Source organism: Cibotium barometz, chromosome 1, assembly GCF_041138505.1.
Source record: "Cibotium barometz isolate CiBa-2024 chromosome 1, ASM4113850v1, whole genome shotgun sequence".
Classification (NCBI taxonomy): Eukaryota; Viridiplantae; Streptophyta; class Polypodiopsida; order Cyatheales; family Cibotiaceae; genus Cibotium; species Cibotium barometz.
The window spans coordinates 12322195-12335460 of record NC_141046.1 but is presented as its reverse complement, the minus strand read 5'-3'; the positions used below and the strand labels follow the sequence as shown (position 1 = coordinate 12335460).

Below are 13266 nucleotides of genomic sequence, written 5' to 3'. Positions count from 1 at the left end.
CGGCCCTCGGAGTGCTGGTATGGAAGAAGTCGGTGAGAGTTCTCTGTGCTGGTCCTCGAGCAAGTACAGCTAATCTCGATCTCACTAAGGACTCCCTGTGTCTATGGAGCTCTAGAAGAAGAAGTCCCAGGCATCTCTGATCCGGGAAGTCCATGATCCTAGAAAGTGGTCCGAACCCATCTTGGAAGAGGTAGTGGAACCTCCCCGAATCTCATAGTATACATGCCATCGACATATGTAATGGTCCTCTATCTCGGGCTCTGTGTGATAGAGCTGGCATATCCTGTCCTCTAGTACGGCCGCCCTAGGCCCATATCTCGTAGTCTCCACTCTGAGCTGGTGGGACGAGGTGCGGATCTGGCCGATCGCACATTTGACCCCAAAGGATAGGTGTATGTCCATGTAGCGTGGACGGATGATGAACCCATCCTCTGTCAGGCATAGGCGTTGATCTCTGTAGAAGGCCATCTTCATCCCCAGTGGACGACTAGGTGAACTCCATGTCCTTTGAGTATCCGGTCTGACAATGTTCCTCTTGATAACCTTGTTCCGCTCTTTGCGGCTGAGAGCAAATGACGGGGCCTCTATGCTGTACTGGAACGGGGGGAGTGCCTCCACCTGCATACCGTGCAGGTGGAGTGCCTCCACCTGCATACCGTGCATGCCAAACCAAGTGCCTACCCCGCACAATCTCATGTGGCACTGATGGTTTACTCCTAATCATGCGTGAGATCATCGCCACTAGGGGCCTCTCCATCGGCCTCCACCCATCATATACCTCCTCTGTATCTGTCTCGGCCGGCTCTCTTCTTTGTCTCCTCCTGTGGTATAAGCTAGGACCCCAGATGGGGGCACCATACAGTAGTGCGGGTGTAACTAGCCAAAGCTTTGTCCTCGGTTCCTGAAAATGTATCTGTGAGCATTGTCTCTCTAGTGAGCCAAGGGCTGCATATCCCCTCATCAATCTAGCGTCGGCCGCCTTCTGCATCGAGAATTGAGTTCCAGACAAAGTGATCCCAAGGTATACGTATGAGGTAACATACTCCACAGGCTGAGAGGTGTGTAGTAAGCTCATCAAGTGGGATGTGGGGATCGAGGTCAGAGAGGATGCGGTAGACGTGATCGGAATAAATGGAAGAGGTCTCTCTGGTGAAGTGGTATCTCGGGCGGTGATGGGGAAAAGCCGGTGGTTGCACGGTGTATCGGCATGTGAGGGAGAAGGCCAGGTATGCATGGTCGGTTGCAACACCGATGGGGCGAGGAGAGATGGTAAACTCCGGAATGAGTGGGATCAGAGAGAGGGATCCCATTAGATAGTCCACTGTACTATCTCCATGTCCGAAGGGGTAGGAGGTGAAGGAGTTGGATCTAGGCCATCTAGCTAGGCCATTATAAATGGCTAGCCTATGAGCCTTGCTGAGGGCTAAGAGATACTCTCCATAGTCTGTGCGGGCTGTTGTATCCTGTGATGTCCGCTCCAGATCCGTACCCACCGTGTCACTCTCTTGGTACATGGGATCATCTATCCTCAAAGAAGGGTACCTGTGCACCAGCGGTGTGGGCATTGAAGTCTCCAGCCAGGAGGATGTCCCCTAGACTGGAAAACTTCATAATGTCACCATAAAGGGGCAGGTACGGGGACTCTCCATGGGTGGCATATTTAGAATTGTAGGGTGCAAAGTAGCACACTGCAAGGTAGATGTCTTGGGCCCTCTCTGTCTGGATCCTCACCCACAAAAACCGTGCGGCCTTATCCCGTCCGACCACCTGGATCACATGTTGAAGCTCCTCCCTGTATAGTAAAGCCACCCCTCCCGACCCCCGAGTACCCCCTACTGTGCGTGGGTGTGGGTGGTGACCAGACTCCCATTTGTATCCTCTCTCCTCCGAAAGCCGACTCCCCTGGCACATTGATGAGTCTCTGTGTATAAGACCAAGTCTCTCCCTCTAAATGTCTCCTCGAATAGACCTGCATCTGTCCTCAAGGTGCCATTGCAGTTCCAAACTGCAATCTCTAGCTTGGTCTCATAGGTCTCGCACCGTCATTGGGCACGTCGCTCAGTGATGATCACCCTCCCGTCTTTGTACACTGCCCATTTCCTTGCCTTTCGTGCATCCAAGATGCGTCCCTCCTGTGTGCCACCTATGCTAGTGTGAGATCGTCTTCGAGGTAAGTCTTTTCTCCTTTTAGTGCCCGTCTTTTGGTAAGGAATGCTTGCCTCGCCTCCAACCCCGCAAACTTGAGGATGAGTGCGCGTTCCTTGGTGGTGTCTTTGCCCACCCTCCATGCCTTGACGAAAGGGGTATCAATGATTTCCAGCTTTCTGCATAGTGCTATGGCGTCCCCTTTGGCGAGGCTCCTTCCTTCCATCCCACCACTCTCACATTCAATGCCCTAATCTTCCTTCTTTTCTCCTCTTCGAGTGTGTCATTGATGATGTTTGGGGATGATGGTGGGTTCTGTTGCTTCTTGGCAACCTCAATCCAGCTGCTCGCTTCTTCCACTTGTTTCTGTGTCTTCTTAATCACCTCGGCCCATGTGGTTGCCTCGTTTGCCTTCTTCTCCTCTTGTTCTTGGAGGGTCTTCATTTGCTCTCTAAGTGTATTCAGCTCATCATTGAGGGATAGTTGAATCTCTCCTGCAAATTGAGTACGTGCCGTCAAGGTCTCGTTTTCCACTTTAAGAGTGGTGACTTGGGCCTCCAGCTCCGTGATTAGAGAGAGAGAGAGAGAGAAAGAAGGAAGAAAGTTGTATTAACGTCTTCAAAAGGCCAAAATGACCTCTGAGACCAAAAGGTTACATCATATCCATGAGGTACATCATCCTGGGTACAAAATAGTAATAAAGAAAGATAACAAAAAATCTAGAACTTTAAAATCTGATCTAGGTACATGAGTAGAGAGCTCTCATATCCACCTAATACATCCCTCAAGGTGGTAAAATTGAGTTGGCGCGAGAAGGTCCTGCGATGATGGGAGATGATGGCTCGATCTTCTTGTGGTGGCGTGGCCGTGGGCGAGGGCCATGGGGTCTAGGGCGTCGAGCTTTGCATAACTCAGTGGCTTTGTCGAGTGTCACACCTCGCGGCCGAGCTCCTACACTAGCCTGTGGTCTGGGTATGATGGGTGGATCGGCCCTCGGAGTGCTGGTATGGAAGAAGTCGGTGAGAATTCTCTGTGCTGGTCCTCGAGCAAGTACAGCTGAACTGGTTCTCACTAAGGACTCCTTGTGTCTGCGGAGCTCTAGAAGAAAAAGTCCCAGGCATCTCTGATCCGGCAAGTCCATGATCCTCGAAAGTGGTCCGAACCCAGCTCGGAAGAGGCAGTGGAACCTCCCCCGAATCTCATAGTATACAGGGCATCGGCATATGTAATGGTCCTCTGTCTCGGGCGCTGTGTGATAGAGCTGGCATATCCTGTCCTCTAGTGTGGCCGCCCTAGGCCCATATCTGGCAGGCTCCACTCTCAGCTGGTGGGACGAGGTGTGGATCTGGCTGATCGCACATCTCACCCCAAAGGATAGGTGTATGTCCATGTAGCATGGATGGATGATGAACCCATCCTCTGTCAGGCATAGGAGGTGATCTCTGTAGAAGGCCATCTTCGTCCCCAGTGGACGACTAGGTGAACTCCATGTCCTCTAAGTATCTAGTTTGACAATGTCCTTGATAAAACCCTGTTCCGCTCTGTGCTGCTGAGAGCAAATGACGGGGCCTCTATGCTGTATTGGAAGGGGGGGAGTGCCTCCATTTGCATACCGTGCATATGCCAAACCAAGTGCCTACTCTGTATCTCCCTCAAGTGTCAACTGTCTCGAGGACTCCAAGGCTAGCCGGGGGTATCTATCAAGTGGAAGCTCCCATAGCCTATGCCAGTATGTCACTGTCTGGAATAGAGCCTCTGTCACTATTGGTGCAGCGCCCATCTCTGCCCGCACAATCTCATGTGGCACTGATGGTTTACACCTAATCATGCATGAGATCATCGCCACTAGGGGCCTCTCCATCGGCTTCCACCCATCATATACCTCCTCTGTATCTGTCTCGGTCGGCTCTCTCCTCTGTCTCCTCCTGTGGTATAAGCTAGGACCCCAGATGGGGCCACCATACAGTAGTGCAGGTGTAACTAGAGTATCAAATAGCCAAAGCTTTGTCCTTGGTTCCTGAAACTGTGTCTGTGAGCATTGTCTCTCTACCGAGCCAAGGGCTGCATATCCCCTCATCAATCTAGCGTCGGCCGCCTTCCGCATCGAGAACTGAGGTCCAGCAAAAGTGATCCCAAGGTATACATATGAGGTAACATACTCCACAGGCTCTCCACTGTATGTAAACTGTACTGCAGATCTATTTGCAGCCCTGCATTGAGCCATGGGCAGTCCATTCCTCATGGGCACTCTTGGGCAGCCCATACAACAGCCTATCCATGGCTCCAAGGCACAGTCGACACCCCCTAGTGGGCATAAAGGACTGGCCGACAGCAGCATTGAGGCAGCAAAAGTATGCGCATCATTAAATGCTGTAAGCGCAGCATAAAATGCTTATTTTTGCATTTTTTGTTCAATAAGAGCTGGCCGACCAGCAGCTATACCCCATTTAAAAGCACGAGTTTCAGCCATAAATCATCATGGGTCAAGTCATCAAGCAGATTTCAGTCATCAATTCAGAATTCAGACTCCTACCTCTCCAGGCAAAACCCTGAAGTTCTCCAGCATTCAGCCAGCATACGTGCAGTCTTACAGTTATTCTCGACTTGCATGCATGGCCCAGTAGAGTCTTCTACAATGCCCTTGGATTGGTGGATTCTCAGCCGACGTACGGTTTTCCTCGTCCTTGCATTGGGCAGTCTTAGATCTTGTTCTAAAGCATTGTAGAGCAGTTTTTCAAAGAAGTAATATAAGCAAATACTCTTGCTTGCGGGAACTAACCTATGTAGCTTGTGCTTAACTGTCCTTGGACTGAGGGCTCACAATGGGGTCACGACGTACGACAAATGTTCCTAAAAAGGTACTATTTCTGTGCAAATGTTGCATTGATGATGATGCCAATGTGTCACTATGTACCCCAGCAGAGGGTGTACGCGACACAAAGTGCATAGATATGGCGTTGGCGGCTCGCCATCCAACCATAGCTCCATTTGGAGCATCCCCAAGCTAGAGGCTAGACAAACTTTTTTTTTTGTAAAGCTTCATGTCATTAATTACAGGTGGGAAACCTCAAAACGAGGAAAACCCACCAAAAAGACCATATACAAGGGAGACTACTAGAGTGTTCACTATGTTCAGTGTGAACATAGTTAAACATCTAAAAACAATCTGTAAAAAGAGCATACAGAGATGAGTCAATCTCATGAAGAGAGAGACAGTCATATAAAGATTGCTGAAGAGAGGAACGGAAGAATGAGTAAGCATCCAAATGAGGCCCAGCAAAAACTATCCTGTTGCGAGACTCCCAGGTAGTCCATAAAGCCCAATAGCGAACCCAATCAAAGAAGACTTTATAGGATGTAAGGGGTGAAGGGAGAAGACCGAAGATCCAAAAGTATTTCCCAAAGGGTGCCTGTCGGAAGCGGGCTCTCAAATGTGCAGCAATCCGATCCAATAAAGTCCTGGTGAGAGGACAACTCCATAAAAGATGAAAGACTGTCTCTTGAGAAGCACCACAACTATGACAAGTTGAAGGTGCCAAAAGTCGCCTAGCCAAGAAAAGGCCGACTGGCAAGACTCCAATCAAGCATCTCCATAAAAAAAGTTTACTTTTCAAAGGAAGACTGCATTTCCAAAGAGAATGAAGCCGTTGTTTCCACCAAGCCTGACTTTTATGAAGATGCCAAATCTGATTCGCATGTTCTTGAACCCAAGAGGCAGGCAACAAGAAATGATATATCGAATGAACCGAAAGTTTAGCCATTGATAAAGGGCCTCGTGCAGGTTGTTCTCTTTTAAGGCTCCAATCAACCAAACGATCAGAACGATCCAAATCTGCAATTGGTTCAAAAGGAGCAAGAAGCTCTCGAATAAGCTGCCAGATTGATCTATAATGCATCCCCAGACCAAATTTCCTGGCGGCAACCACAAAAGAAAGCACATGGCCACCAGCATCCAAAACATCATCAATAAGATAAACTCCTTTCTTTGAAAGGAAATATGCCTTCCTAGGCTCACGTAGAGCCAAGGGTACATCAAAAGCCTTCGACCAATGAATACTCTCAAGGCGAAGCGAAGAAGATTGCGCATTAAGCTTGGGATTCCAAAAAAGATATTGCGTAATCTGTTTCCAGGCAAAAATTAACTTAGATGAAAGAGGGCAGCCGACAATCTTTCCATTGAAATGGCTGAAAATTGCATCCCAATACGTAACAGTCCACTTTCCAAAAGCAGGTGAAGACATAGACATACACATATGACCCAACATAATAGCCCGTGGCTGGCGCTGTTGTACAAATTCCAACAGCAAAGTGGATTTACGAGCAAGCACATGAAAATGAATATTCAATATGTTCAAGCCACCATGTATCTTTGGAGAACACATCTTTGGCATTGACAAAAGACGAAGACCCTTTTTACGATGTTGAGTTTTCCACACAATTGCCATTGCCAGAGACATAAACCGATCTATATCAGCTTTCCTCCACATAATCAATGGAAGAAAGAACTGTATAGAGGCTAGACAAACACCATGGCCATGCTTGTCGCCCGAACCCCGGCGTTTCATATTGCTAGACCTCGTTGTTCAAGTGTGGCTAGAGCCATGGCCAAGGCCTCGCTTGGTCTTGATTCGTAGGGAGAGGGATAATCACTTATCAACCAATACCTCTCGTATATAGGGTATGGGCTATAAGAAAGCAAGAAAGCACACTTATTAATAAATAAGCATATTCTCACTAACCCATTGCATAAGTGCCCATAAGTCACTGAATACCCGAAAAAAGTCGTTCGAAGAGTTACGCTCCCCCGCCTGCCCCCCCCCCCCCCTTTTTCGCCAACCCTCTAGCCCTTCGCCATCTGTGCCCCTCTTCTCCCTCTGTTCTGTGCTGCCCTTGTCCTGCCCGACTGTAGCCCCTTTCGCCAACCCTCTAGCCCTTCGCCATCTGTGCCCTTGTTCTATGCTGCCCTTGTCCTGCCCGACTATAGCCCCCCTCTTTTCCGCCTCTTTTCTGCCTGCGCCCTTGCTCTGCCCCATTGCATCGTGACCTACCTCTCTTCCTTCTGCGCCGCCCCCCTCCCTTCGCTTTCTTTTTGCGCCCGCCCTTCGCTGGTTTTTCTTCTTCTTTTTCTTTTTCTTTCTTCTTTTTTCCTTTTTTTTTTCCTTTCTTCTTTTTTTCTTTTTTCTTTCTTCTTTTTTCTTTTTTCTTTTTTCTTTTTTCTTTTTCCTTTTCTTTCTTTCTTCTTTTTTCTTTTTCCTTTTTTCTCCTCCTCCTCCTCCTCCTCCTCCTTCCTCCTTCCTCCTTCCTCCTGTCAGAATATGCAGCAGAAATGATAACCAAACTTGGGTTGACAAGAGCAAGTAGAGTGCAGAAAATAGACAGCACCAGAAACACAGAGAAATAGGTGTGTAAACTCTTCTCTATACACAAGATCCCGCAAATAACTGAATGAATAAGTGGTGGGGGGCATGGGGCCTATTTATATGTCCCATGCCTGAAGTCGCCCAGCGCTAGTGGCTCTCCATGACTGCATGAAGCAGTCGGCCAGCAGTAGAAAGCTCCATGACTGCATAAAGCAAGTCGGCTAGTAGAAGAAAACTCCACCTTGCTGAATAGGCAGTCGGCCAGCCACACGACTGCTGAATGGACAGTCGGCCAGCCACCAGAAGCTCCTGCCAACATCTGGCATCCATCCACACCACCAAAAAATGGGAAAAAATAGGGAAAAAATACGGGGAGTGAGGAAAAATGATAAAACACATATACAAGGCGGGCACACCCATAACAGAGGCCCCGGTGTATAAAAATTGACAGGAGATGACTTCTAACACCCCCTCTCAGCTCCTGGCTGTGAAATCAACCCAAGGGAGCTGGAGTGCCGCCTGAGCGTAGCCTGAGGTAGAGACTTCGTGAAGAGGTCCGCCGCATTGTCCTCCGTCGAACAATAAAGTAGCAAGATGTCACCAGCCAAGATCTTCTCAGGTACAAAGTGATATTGTATCTCTATGTGCTTGGTCCGGGCATGGAAGACCGGGTTCCGAGCAATAGCTATACAACTTTGGTTATCGCACTGGATGACTGTGGGCTCCTTCTGTGGAAACCCAATCTCGCCTAGCAGCCTCCGCAGCCACACAACCTCACAAGCAGCACCACAAGCAGCCCGGTACTCTGCCTCTGTCGAAGAGAGGGCAATAGTTGGCTGCCTCTTGCTGCTCCAAGAAACTGCTCCTAAGCCGAGGGTAAAACTGTATCCTGAAGTAGATCTCCTCGTGTCTGGATCTCCTCCCCAATCTGAGTCACTCCAACCTTGGAGCCTGACTCCATCCCCTCCTGTGTAAAAGAGTCCTAGATCCTTCGTACTCTGCAGATACCGCAAGATCCGCAATCCTACGTCCCAATGAGACTTCAATGGCGTCTGCATGAAAGAGCTCAACAGCCCCACGGAGAAGCTCAAGTCCAATCTGGTGTTCAGCAACCAGATCAATGAACTAACCAACTTCCGGTACTGCGAGGCATCAACTGGCTCACAAGGATCAGTAACGGTTAACTTTGTGTTCGGGTCCATCGGCGAAGTAATAGGCTTGCAGTTCTCCATCCCAAAGGCCTCAAGCAACTCATGAACATACCGCTGCTGAGAGACGAAAAACCCCCTCTGGGTCTGCCAGATCTCCAATCCCAAAAAGAAGTGGAGTAAGCCTAAGTCGGTCATCTCAAACTCCTTTGACAAGGCAGCCTTGCTGAATAGGCAGTCGGCCAGCCACACGACTGCTGAATGGACAGTCGGCCAGCCACACGACTGCTGATGAATGGACAGTCGGCCAGCTACCAGAAGCTCCTGCCAACATCTGGCATCCCATCCACACCACCAAACAATGGGGAAAAATAGGGAAAAAATACGGGGAGTGAGGAAAAATGATAAAACACCTATACAGGGCGGGCACACCCACAGAAGACCCTGGTGTATAAAAATAGACAGGAGATGACTTCTAACACCTCCTCCTTCTTCTTCTTCTTCTTCTTCTTCTTCTTCTTCTTCTTCTTCCTCTTCCTCTTCTTCTTCTTTGTATTGATGCCCATGTATTGCCTACATGCTAATGATGCTTTTGATGCAAACGGCTAACTGCTACATGCACTTCAAATAACATGCTGACCACGTTATGACCTTTGTATCATGCCCATGTATTGCCTACATGCTAATGATGCTTTTGATGCAAACGGCTAACTGCTACATGCAGTTATTTGATGGAGTTCTCCAAGTGGGTTAAGAGGACTGACCCTAGACTGACCTCTATGGCTGAGAGACTAGCCTACGTAGCTCGTGCCTGACTGACCTTGGACTGAGGGCTCACAATGGGGTATCTTCCCCAAGGCTGGAGCACTTGGTAAGTGATGACGAATTGCTGTGTTTCTGGACCCTTAGGAATGTTAGATTCGAGGCTGAATATGCACTGGGTGTGTGTGAGCTGGAGTTTGAGCTGCTGAATGCTCAGTTGAATCTGGGAGCCTATTTATAGGCAGATTTGCCCTCTTTACCAGTTGTTGGCAGGGTGGCTTGCCATAGGATTGCAGATAGCGGTCTTCTAATTGTGACACGTGGCTGCCCAAAACTGGCTGGATGGCTGCTCAAACTGTCTAATGTTGTTGACTGGTGCTTCTGCTTGTTTGCTCTTCCCTCTGCTTGCGTTTATCGACTGATTTACTCCTTTTCTTCAGTGACAGGCTAGTGCTTCCTATCTTACCATGTGCATTCCCACTTGCAGTCTCATAGCTGTTATAAGATTGGGCTCACAACACTGCCTGGATTCTTTGCTAAATCTGAACCCTAGCTATGCATCGCAATATGATACATGGGTCTCAGCAGTCACAAGGACTGATGCATGTGGTCGTTTTATTAGTCAAGCTTCAATGTTGATCAAGGATCTATGATCTGCACATATGACCCAACACAGTAAATATAAAACATTTCAATCAAGTTCCAACAGGGCTCAACGCCCTCCGTCAAATTGTGATGAGAAAAGGACGATGTTCCATGATGTGTGGATCATTTTTGGCCTAGATGGGGAGTTTTGTAGGTAAAAGCATAGGTGTTGTTTGGGAAAGGAAGAAACCGCTGAGGTGGCAAAAACATGCTGTTCAAAAAAATGGAAATGGCTGAAATGTGTTGCTGACCCTGGGATCCCTTGAAACAGGAAAAATGGCCCGTGTTTAGGGTGCCTCGATACCACTATAATCTTTAGCTTATCTTTGTTAATAGGATTGCATAAGTACGAGCAAGTGTGCCTTAATAGATGGGATAATTGTGTTCTTAGATTGCATAAGTAATTGGACAACCTTTTCATAAAGAACTCGAAAAAGTATGAAAAAAAGACTTTAGAAGAAGGTATGTGTTTGACAAAAGTGTACACCCTTGCAAGAAGAAGGCACATGCACATGTTTTCCATAAGTGTACACTCTTGCATGAGGACTTGTTTCTTTCTTGGTATCTAATCATTACATAGATTACCCTTTCTCGTGTCTTGGCGATCCACCTCAATTGATTAGTTTCATTGATGAGATCTTGGTCATGCCATCCTTTTCTAAAGGATGAAAGAAATAACATTATTCATCTTGTTTTCATGAATATAGGCATGATTAGGCTCATTGCATAGAAGCATGTGTCTGACTTGTTATCTTTTTTTCCATTGATTCTAAGAAGATTTAGATATTTTAGAGCATCAAAGAATCATTTCTAAGTAAATGTGCTGTTAGACTTTCAATCACACAGACCAATTGCTTATGTCATAACATGGATTATCTTTCTAGAATATTGTCATCAAATAAGTAGTGGGGAGTTAATAGCTGTTCCCTCAGCCTGTGCTGTCTTGGAACAATTGACTAAGTGCTTGAATTTTTGGTAGAAGATTGCAATTTTGAAGGCTGTAAAAATGTGCCCACTTGTATCACAGTGATGGATTTTGAAAGGTTGGAGCGGGCTTCTAGAGATGGCCCTTCAGACACAACAGCACTAGCCAAATGGAGAATATTAAACAGACTACACGACCGGAATGAGACGTTGTATTACAAGGTGGGTAATGGTGGGTTTTCGACTAATTTTCAAAAGTTTTGCAGGTGGATTTTGTTGCTTTTTGATGTCCTTTGTTTTTGGTGGGGTTAGCGCCCTCTTGTGGGAAGTATGTTGCGACAGCCACTCAGGCCACTCAAGCAAGACCCCCCTTTGATGTCTTGAATATGAATTATACCCTTTTTAAATTCTTGGTGGCCTGATTCTTTTTGTATGCAATTTAATGCAGGTTCTGATTGACAATATAAAACAATTTGCTCCAATCGTGTACACCCCCACGGTGGGGCTGGTCTGTCAAAATTACAGTGGATTGTTTAGACGGCCTCGTGGTATGTATTTCAGTGCAGCAGATAAAGGAGAGATGCTGCCGATGGTTTACAACTGGCCTGCTGACCAGGTGATTTCTTCCTATGCTTCTAGGTCTTTGTTGATTTATTTGGGTTGTTATTATATTTAAAATATTTAAGCCTTTTCCTTAGAATAGCTCTCTTGAAGTTAATTCTTAGCTGAAAGTTTCTGTGCATTCTAGATAGTGCTAGGAAACTTGGATGGCACCTTGACTCCCACTTGCTGTATTGCGTAACATTTTTTGATGCAAAGAGGAATAGATTGGAAAAAAGTTGACATTGTGGACTCCTACAATGGTTTTTTTTTCCCGGGAAAAAGATCCTTCTATTAGAATTTAGTTACTGAAAAAGACAGCCATGAAGGGCTAGATACCAACTCGCCTCATGTACAGGGCGGGGATCAAGTAATCAAAAGAGGGGAAAGAGACGCCTTTCCTTCGGGTGGCTGCTCTATGAGGAGAAGGCTATATCTCATACAGGGGGAGGGGGGGAACAACCACACAGGTGGTCTGTAATGCCATGTGGGGTCACCACCTCTATCAGTGAGAAAAGGGCCAGGCCGCCAGAGCCTCAAGAAAGCTTCCCGCCGCTTCCGCATGTGGTCAGATCCACCGTGCAAATTGAAGGAATGCACAACAGAAGGGAAAGTAGAAACACAGGAGAGAGAGAGAGATGGAGAGAAACGCAGGTATATACCTGTTCTCAATATCACCAAACAAGAAACACATGTTGGTACAAGTCCTGGGCAAGAGGGGAAGATGACCTCGTATGTGAGGGACTGCATCAAGCCAATATGGAGAGGCACTAAGGCATGCAAAAGACACAAAGCAATGAAGGTGACGGAGGGAAGGCCCGGCATATATATATGCCCAAATTGGGGCAGCCGACTAGCTCCTAACGACTAGGAATAAAACCTAATGACTCCATAAAATAGGGGAAAAGTGGGAATATGATGTAAGGGGTGACCAGCCCCTCTAGCTAACATGGTCAGCCCTAAAGGCTAAAACAGGACACCACAAAGGAAGCCAATAGCAAGGGGATGATGATGTCTAACACCCCCTCTTAGCACCGGATGCTGAGTGAACTCCAAGAAGCTAGAGATGCCATCCTCGATCAAAGATGAAAGACTGCAACAACAGGTACCAAGAAAGCTCCACAAGCAATCTCCTCAGCAACTCAGCTACAAAAGCAAAAGAACAAGCTGCTAGGTATACTGCTCTTGTGGAAGAAAACAACCATGTAGGCTGCGACGTGCTGCTCCAAATAATGGTTCCACTCCCAAGTGTAAGAACTTTCCCTGAAGTCGAATGTCATGTTTCCAGCCTGGAGAAGGTCTGTAAAACCTCATAACCAATCAAGATCAGATCCTGTAGATAATCAATCCTAGGAGAAGTAGGCTGCTTCTCACTGGAACCCTTAGAGTCCATTTGCTCAAACTCTGTATAAGAGTTGCCAAACGTTAAAAAGAAGCATCCTCTGGAAAGGTCGGCATTCCACGATGTAAAGACTCTGTAGAAAAGATGGGGTCCATGTGCTCAAACTCCGTACCATGAGTTGCCCAATGTTGTACATAAGCACACTCCACTGAGGTGGGCATCGCCAAATGAAAGGACTCCACATCTCCCTCTAAAAAGTGATGTTGTTGGACTGGTACAAGCCCAACTTGATTTTGATCCAAATCCAAAAAACTATATACCAAATCTACATCACCTGCTA

General features: G+C 47.2%; 1 protein-coding gene across 1 annotated transcript in view; it reads left to right on the top strand.

Annotated features, from left to right (window-relative positions):
• LOC147641608 (NAD-dependent malic enzyme, mitochondrial-like) overlaps window positions 1–13266 on the top strand; it is a 92811-nt gene that overhangs the window by 57962 nt on the left and 21583 nt on the right. Inside the window, exons 3-4 of the mRNA XM_086793712.1 lie at window positions 11088–11206; window positions 11433–11600. Coding sequence (XP_086649838.1) covers window positions 11088–11206; window positions 11433–11600 — 287 coding nt within the window. The remainder of the gene's footprint in view (window positions 1–11087; window positions 11207–11432; window positions 11601–13266) is intronic.